This window comes from Brachionichthys hirsutus, unplaced genomic scaffold (genome assembly GCF_040956055.1).
Source record: "Brachionichthys hirsutus isolate HB-005 unplaced genomic scaffold, CSIRO-AGI_Bhir_v1 contig_200, whole genome shotgun sequence".
Lineage (NCBI taxonomy): Eukaryota > Metazoa > Chordata > Actinopteri > Lophiiformes > Brachionichthyidae > Brachionichthys > Brachionichthys hirsutus.
Genome location: NW_027180317.1, coordinates 611,867 through 620,838, shown reverse-complemented (window position 1 = coordinate 620,838; position 8,972 = coordinate 611,867). Strand labels below are relative to the sequence as shown.

Here is an 8,972-nt window from a genome sequence, read left to right as displayed (position 1 = left end):
CTCTCTCTGTGTGTGTGTGTGTGTGTGTGCGTGTGTGTGTGTTGCATTTCTGTTTTGAAGTTGTCCTCTGACTTCCAACCAGCCCACGCATGTGGTTTCCAAGCAGGACACTGACTTCACCAGGTTAGAAGCAAATGGAAGCAGCTATTTTCATTAGGTTTGTCTGGGATCCCTTATCTTTCCCCTTGTTCTTCTGTTTTAACATTTATTTTATTTCTTGTCATGATTCTCAACATTTGGACGTGACTGATTTATGACAGTAGTACGCCACATCCCAAAGAACCCAACTTTGAACTTGCTCTTCAAAGGCTGGCGCCCCGTGATGAACCGTTGGCTTGTACCAGAGCGCACCCAGTCGCCCGTATATGCTTCAGGATGATATGTGGAAGTTGTGCAGGTCCATGAGGAGGAGGATTACTGCTGCAGGACACACACCGAATGACTGTTGCTGTTTTCATTTCATCTCGTCTCATCCTGTTTAGTATCTGTCGAATCAAGATCATCACTGAAAGTTAGTAAGGAGCGACTGATCTTAATTCTTCTTCTCTTTAGGTTCTTTTCTAGGTCTCTGCTGCACGGGGAGGTCAGAGGTCGGGTCAAGTTTAGCTACAGAGCTTACGCAGTATCTTTCTCGAGAACACAGAGAGGATTATGGGAGTTTGAAGCACTTAACCTCTTGAGTATATGATGGAATGTGAGATTCACTGCCGAGTTGCAGATGGCGCTTTCTCCTCCATCGGGCATTTTTTATTTTTATAGTATTGGGTTAGCGGTCATTTGTAATTAGTCGAATAAAGGCGCGGTGGCTCAGGCTTTGGGCCGAAAACGGTTCAGAGGGTTGACCAAACCCTTGCGTGTTGAGAACAATCATAAAACCTGCTTTATATGGACAAACCAGAAAACCCTCTTTTCAATTCCGGCAAAAATAAATAAATACAATTTTATAGTCTCTCTGACTGTAATTAGTTCTTTCTGTGACGATAAAACAAAAACAAACAAGCAAAAAGTTCAAAGAGATGACTCATGCAGGATCTCTGTGAACGGATACAGAATAATCTACGTTGTGCATCACCAGGTCCTGCCGTGCTGAAATATTACCGATAAATTATTAGTTAGCGACACACACACATCAGACGTACTATTATTGATTTGCTTTAAAGCGTGTGACTCATCTTCTGCAGCTGTGAGAGAAACGATGGATCTTAGCTGCTCGAGATGCAAATGTCTTTGGCAGTTTTCCTAAGATGCACGCACACCCACCCACACACACACACACACATACACACTCACCTCCTCCTCTATAGAAGTCTGCTGACTGATTCTCTGCTCTGATTCACTTGGTGTCAGAGAGAAAAGCATTGCCACAGATGCATTAACTAATTCCTCTGTTTATTTATTTTTCCTCTCCTCCTGCTTTCATTCTCTTTTTGGTCTTGCCACTGTTATTATGACACATTTGTAGCATATCAAAATGCTAATTGAGCAGTGAAATGGCTTTTTCACTCATTGAGCATGTTCATGTTGTGGAAACGTGACGGTCGTCGCTGTGCTTGGTTTACATTATGTGTCACGTGTTGGGGCTGAAGATGTCCTCTATAATAAAAGCCTTACTCGCCGTGGAGGAATGCACCTCGTATCTGGAGAGCAGCTGCTGAGCTCTGATGACTTACTGTGCGTCTGTGTGACTGTGTGGATTGTAAATCTGCAGGAAGCAGAGAGATGTGGCGGTGCCTCCATTTTGTTCTGTAATTGTCTCATTTGTGTTTTTCTTTGAAGCTCAGTAGGGAGAGAACTGTAATGAGCTCAATCACAAGTAGGAAATGTGAATTGACATTATTTTTGACACCATTTATGGCTGGTAATGTATTTTTTGTGCAACGTTTTAGTCTATTTGCATTCTTTAATTGCCCGCCTGCGATGTGTCAAATAGTTCCTTTACTCATTGTTGGGGTTTGTCTTTCCAAAGTGACATTTAAATTGTGTTCTCATATGAGCAAGAGATTCACAGAAGCAATGCAGGCGTGGATGTGATGCTCATGATGATCATTAAGCAACATCCACTGCACTGTGATTTTGTTTTTACACTTCCAGCCCACTTTTGGCAGCTGTTCTGTTGATCAGAATAATATTGACAACAGGATGTAAAACCGCCAGCTGGCAAATTACTGTTTTATCAGGACAACATTGGATCATCACTCCAATAACGAGTTTATTTTTGCAGGCATTTGTTTTCCCGTCCGTCCGTTAGCAAGATAACTCGAAACGTTCTGGACGCATCTCGATCAAATGTTCAGGAAGTGTTGGGAATGTTCCCAGGAACAGATGTTTCCATTTTGGTGCTGCTCCACAAGAGATCCTGAACTAAGGATCAGTTTGAAATTGTCATTAACGTTGCAGTCGATGGAGCTTCAAAATGTGTTCCTCAATATCTCGGTTGATTATTGACTGATGTTTATGGAATTTGACAGTCACGTAGGATGAAAACGTCCTCCAACGAAGGACGATTGAACGCCATCTTACGTGTCCGTTAACGTCGGGATGTTTTCCTCAGGATGTTCCGGCAGTGTGAGGAGCCTCGTTTCACCATCGAGCAGATTGACCTCCTCCAGAGGTTAAGGAAGACGGGGATCTCTCAGGCCGAGGTCGTCCATGCCCTGGACACTCTTGACCATCTGGACCACAAGAATGGACAGAAGTTGACCCAGAAATCTCCCTACATGCCCCCCTCGTCATCCTTGACCTCTTCTAGCAACATCGCTGCCTCTTCCTTCATGGTTTCCATCGCAACTCAGACCAGCTTCCCTGACGCCCAACTCTCACTGTCCCCCAATAACAACTTTGACCCCACCTCCCCACCCTTACAGATTCCGGTAGTCTCACCTGTAACCATGGCTGCGGTAGCTCAGAACGGTCTAGTTGCCGTCACCAATGGGAAGCTTTCTCCACCTCGGTTTCCTCTTGGTGTGGTCAGCGGCGGCGTGGTGGCACCGGGCTACGGGTTTGACACAAGTGAAGAGGACATCGATGTTGACGACAAGGTGGAGGACTTGATGAGGTAAGACGTCCCATCGTTGTTGGGGTTCTGTTCCTCGGTGGACGTGGACCGGCACTTCTCCACTCTTCGAACCTTCTGGTTCCCAAAACAAGTCCCCGAGGACCCAAATGACGTTATGAAGAAATTGAATATTGGTTAAATTTATTGCAATTTCTATCATTTCTTTGCGATTAAAAGTACATTTTCTAAACCTACTAGACAAAATATGCATTTGATTGCTGCTGTTCATGCAGCGGGCCTGGCCATGAACAAAACCTGCCTGCAGCTCAGTCTGCTTTGGAATATCATGCAAGGATCACTGCCTAGACACACTCGCGCTGCACACACACACATACACACACACATATACAACGGTGCCACTTGGGTGCAGTCTGCAGTCTGTCGGCAGCAATCAGAGTGGTATTGATTGAGGGCGTGTGAACGACAGAGCAGGACATGGATTCATGTTCAGATGGTTTATGTGCAGCGACGGCCATCTTGTGAATTCAGACTGTTGGAACATTAATGTACTTCGGGGGGAACGACAGATTCTCTGCTCTCCTTGTAGGAGGGATAGTGCTGTGACCAAAGAGGAGATCAAGTCCTTTTTGGCAAATAGAAGGATCTCCCAGGCCGTGGTTGCTCAGGTAACTGGTGAGTATCAACTTTGTCCACTGCTTGGTTCAGGTCCAGTAAATCCCCCCCACTAGATCTCACTCCTTTTCCCGCCTCCTCCAGGGATCAGCCAGAGTCGGATCTCTCACTGGCTCCTGCAGCAGGGATCGGATCTCAGCGAGCAGAAGAAACGAGCCTTCTTTCGCTGGTATCAGCTGGAGAAAACCAACCCAGGTAACGCTCCTTCTCCGTCAGGCCCGCAGTTCACGCCTAACCTCGCACTCCGACACTGGTGAAAACGTTTGGTAAAATGTCGGGATGTTTTGCGTTTCATTTGAAAATATATTTATTTTAAGAGATTAGCACTATGAGAATCATCACATGCTGCATCCCTAACAGTAAATATTTATTCAAGATGAAGACGTTCCAAGTCAGTGGTGAAAGTGAACTAGTTCATTCCTTTCTCAGTTTCACTTGACTCAAGGTGTGATCGGCTGTGAAACCTTCTGGGTTGAGATGCTCAGACGTTGTGTGTGGATGGCTTCCTTTTTTATTTGTTGTTCTTCCACTTGTTTACGTTTTAATCTTTGACACTCTGTCAGCTACAGTTGGGGTTTTTTTTTTACAGTCGTTCACACTGAGTCGAGTGAAACTGATGGTGGTGCTCATGGCTCACATGATGCCTCATGAAGCAGACCAGCCACTTCTGTCTACTAATCTGTCATCTGTCAGCAACTATAGTCTGTTCTTAAATCAAATCTCCCCGTGTCCCCGCGGGTTTTCACCGGGTTCTCCGGTTTCCTCCCACCTCCAAAAATCGTCCGTAGGGTATGAGTGTGTGTGTGTGTGTGTGTGTGTGTGTGGCCTGGAAAGCGGCTCATCTACAAGACAGTGAATGGATGGATCCTTCCACACCTGTGTTTACAAGCAGATGTTTCCATCTGGACTCGCAGTCAGTTGAAGGACAAAGGCACTAAACGGCCATGATTGTGAAGACAAAAACATGCTGCATATTAATTATACGCTGATGTTCAAACAGTACTGAAGTATGTATTTTCCCTGCCATGGATTGTCTAACCTGTTTTTCAGCTGCTTTAATGCATGACAGGAACTGGTGTCTTCACAGTTTCTCATGTATTCCTTCCTTCATTTTCCTGACTGCTTTAGTGCTTTTGCCTCATAAGAAGGTCACAGGTTCAAATCCAACTTTCTGTGAAGAGTTTGCATGTTCTCCCCGTGTCTGCGTGGGTTCTCTCTGGGTTCTCTGGCTTCCTCCCAACACCAAAAACATGCAGCTTTGGTGAATTGGTTACAATAAATTGTCCGTAGGTGTGAATGATTGTCTCTGTGATGCCCTGCGATGAACTGGCGGCTTGTCCAGGGTGTACCCCGCCTCTCACCCATTGACTGCTGAGATCGACCCCGAGCTTGGCCCGCGACCCGATAACGGACAAAGCGGTTGGAAAATGAATGAATGAATGAATGAATGGATGATTGAGATTCATCATTCATTCTTCCACTGATCAGAGCGGTCTTGTTTATGCTACTTCAGGCGCTACCCTGGCCATGCGAGCCGCCCCATTGGCTCTAGACGACATGATGGACTGGCAACAAAATCCGCCACAGTTTGGCTCCGCCCCCACTGGTTTCCGTCTGCGGCGGGGGAGCAGGTTCACCTGGAGGAAGGAGTGTCTAGCTGTTATGGAGAGGTGAGGAGGAGGAGGAGGAGGAGGTGTGGAACGGCTGAAGATGAAACTAAGCATGATGACTGACTGGCTTTGTGTGTCGTTGCAGCTACTTCAGTGATAACCAGTATCCTGACGAGGCCAAGAGGGAGGAGATCGCCACCGCCTGCAACGGTGTCATTCAGAAGCCGGGTAGGTAAAGGAAGGGCCCATCGTCACACAGGTCATTGAGGAGTGAACGCTGTGAATTAGATTCTGTTGAGTGATTATTGATGCTTTATTTAGACTAGATTACCATCCATTGTCTCTTACCTGCTTTATCTGAATCTGGTTTTATCCACTTGGGCAAAGTGAGGAAGGGGATGTACGAATGAGCTCTGTCTGGCCACCATGTTTAGTTTCCACACAGAACCGTGCCTTTTGCTATTTAAGGTTTCTGTCATTTTAACGTTTTCATTACGTTTATTCTCATTCTGTGTGGTATTTGCCCCAAATGAGACTTTCCAGGGAAGAACTAAAAACAAACAGCTCAACATTTTTCACGTAAAGTTGTAGCCGTCTCTCGTGGACTGGAGAGGGGTCGTTGAATGTTTTAGGATTTTAAATGTTTTATTTGTTTTAAAGATGTAACTCTTTATGAGCTATGCAGTTAACGTCTTAAATTACATCGAGGGTTCTGAGAATGATCATTGAGCGTCTGTGATTTGTGTGTTGCAGGAAAGAAGCTCTCTGATCTGGAGCGGGTAACGTCCCTGAAAGTCTACAACTGGTTCGCAAATCGACGCAAAGACATCAAGAGACGTGCTAACATTGGTAATGTCTACCTCTGTGCGTGTGCGTGTGCGTGTGTGTGTGTGTGTGTGCTGGTAGGAGTGGATTTTGTTAATGTTACACATAACATAACTGAGTGCCTCTTTTGAAACCAAAAGATCACTGACTGATTTTTTTTTTCTTCTTTTGAATCGACCTCATTCAACTCACCAATATCAGATCAATAATGTCTTTGATTTGGAATAAACTTCCTTAATAGGCTGCATGGTTGAACGTGGTGTTTTTTCTAGTTGTGTATTTTCAGCAGCAGGTTGAGGTTCTTCTTGGGTTGATATGTTATGAGGAGGTTTGTGTTTTTGAAGAAGCAGCCATCTTGGAGAGCCACGGCATCGAGGTTCAGAGTCCAGGAGGTCAGTCCAACAGTGACGAGGTAGATGGCAACGACTTCCCCGACCAGGTAAAGTAGCCGTGGGATTGGGGGGGGGGGGGGGCGGGGGCGGTGAGGGCAGAAGCCGGGTCCGTGCACACGTGTGATTGCAGACGCTTCATAGCGCAGCCACGTGAGAAAACGATACCGAAGTGGATCGAGGGAAAACTGGGACGCCGCGTACTGTGCTACATACGGGCGTGTTTTAGTTTACGGCGAGCGACCTCAGTCGATTCTGGTCAGAATAAAGTCGAGATCTTCTTTCATTTGAAATGATTGACCGCTGAATAAATCATCCAGAATAACGAGTCGATCAATCCGACTGTTATATCGGTTCAGAGAGGAGATACTAGCATGTAAAGTAAAGTGACAAAAGCGTTGTTTTCCACAGCTAGCATTAAACATGCACAAATACAAGCCGACTCGCATCTTTATTTCTGCCAGCGTTTACTGGTCTCTAAAAAATCTCCCACAGAGTTCATTTCCAAACTCTGCTGCTCAACGATTGACGAGAACCAAGAGGAGGGAACACATTAGTCCAGTTTCAGCTGGCCTGCCCTGCCCTGGCTTCCTGTTACATTTTGGATTGATTGATCCCCTTTCTATACTATACGCTGCTCTAAATGGGCTAGCATCGAGCTACATTGGCAACTCCCTTGGTGGCCATTTGCCTTCGAGAACACGGCGTTCATCTGCTGCTGGTTTATTCGAGGTTCTCAGACGTTGTATTTACGTATCCAATGAACGCTGCTTATTTAGCTGTTTTTTAATTCTTGTTCCCATTTATTTTCTATCTTTTGTATATTTTGCCAATATTAAGTTAATTTGTAATGGAATGGAAGTTCTTTGTTGTATTGGACATGAGCTTTATCCCTTTCACAGGGCTGTGAGGAGAATTACCTCCGTGTGTGTGTGTGCGTGTGTGTGTGCGCGCGCGTGTGTGACCTCTGTGTTGCTCTTTCTCAGGGTTGCGAGGTGTCTTTATTTGACAAAAGGGCCTCATCCAGACACTTTGGATTCAGTCGCGCTGACCTGTCATCTCCAACCCAGGTACTAACTGACTCCACATACACACACGCACACGCACACACACACACACACACATTAGTGTGTCCTGCTCCATGTCTGCTTTCCTCACCCAGGTCCCCACTCTGCTTCCGAGCTGGTTTTCTGCCCTGGGCCGAGGAGGTTTGTCTGGGCAAAGGGCTTCATCTCTGATTAGCCGTTCCCTCTCGTCGGGGGGGGGCCCTCAGGCGGACGGTTCCAGGTTGACCGGGGTGTCTTGGTCTCCTCCATCCCCTTCCCTTCAGGATGAACCCACCATGCACATCACGCTGTCTGAGCCCCACGACCCAATCGGTGTGGAGAAGGCAGCCCCAGCCGACCAGGAGGAGGGGGCGAGGCGCAACAATGGAAGTGACATCAAGACAGAAACGCTGGAGGACGACTGAAGGAGGCTAGCGGATGTTAAAAGTGTCTGTGTAATGAGTGCAACAGGATCAGAGGTGTGTTAATATGCAAGCATATTTTATAGGAATGTAAAGTGGAAACGATGACCAAATGTCATGTAAACCCAGAGATACCTCCCAACCCTACCTCCAACCACCAACCTAATCTGCTACACTCTCCTGCTCTCAGATATTACTAGTATATTATAAGGATAAGGTGCTGCTCAGCAGGCTATGGAGCTGCATACATAAAATACATAGAAGAAAATGAAATAGAAATAGATGATAAATATTGTTCATCACATCACACGGTGTATAAACGTGTTATCTGTTGTTTTTCTAGTTTGCTGATTTGGTTTTATTTAGACGTTTTAAAGATTCCATAGCCTGACTGTCTCAAGACAACAGCAGGACAACACTGTATTTGACGCAGGGTTCAAATAGTTTCAGGGTCTTGTACTGTGATCATCACACAACTGAACAGCCTCAGAAGAATGATACACACATTAGGCTCATTCAAGTGGTTATTTAAAATAAATAAGTGTATGTAGCTCGTTTTATTGCAGGTGATCATAGATCACGGTTCGCTGTCAGCAGAATAAGCTCAGTTTTGTCAGTCACAGCTCCGTGGATTTATTTCCGTGGGCCTAGAACGATTTCAAACTACAAAAGAGAGGGAGAGAGAGGAACAGAACGATCCCCACCTCTATCCACTGCCCTAAGAAAGGAACAAACGCAAAAATAAAACTGAATGTTTTTGTGAAATTTAAAGTGGATACATCACTGAATTGATAGAAGTGAAATAATTTTAATTAAAAAAAATTAACTAAATGGTAATGAATTCTCAAATAAGTGATTTTAACTTTTCTAATTTAACAGTTTGGATTAAAATATTGAATTGAATTTTGATCAGCAAATTCATTTAAAGCGCATTGCATTTTTAAATATTGTAGTCAATATTTAAGGCTTTTAAATGATTAATTTTGATATTT

General features: G+C 45.1%; 1 protein-coding gene across 1 annotated transcript; it reads left to right on the top strand.

Moving 5' to 3' along the window:
• Positions 1-2,552: 2,552 nt before the first annotated feature.
• LOC137912591 (homeobox-containing protein 1-like) lies at positions 2,553-7,983 on the top strand. The gene is made up of 9 exons (XM_068756729.1): positions 2,553-3,055; positions 3,603-3,688; positions 3,773-3,883; positions 5,202-5,358; positions 5,444-5,526; positions 6,052-6,147; positions 6,468-6,562; positions 7,499-7,582; positions 7,675-7,983. The coding sequence occupies exons 1-9, from the start codon at positions 2,553-2,555 to the stop codon at positions 7,981-7,983; spliced, it is 1,524 nt and encodes a 507-aa protein (XP_068612830.1).
• Positions 7,984-8,972: the final 989 nt, after the last annotated feature.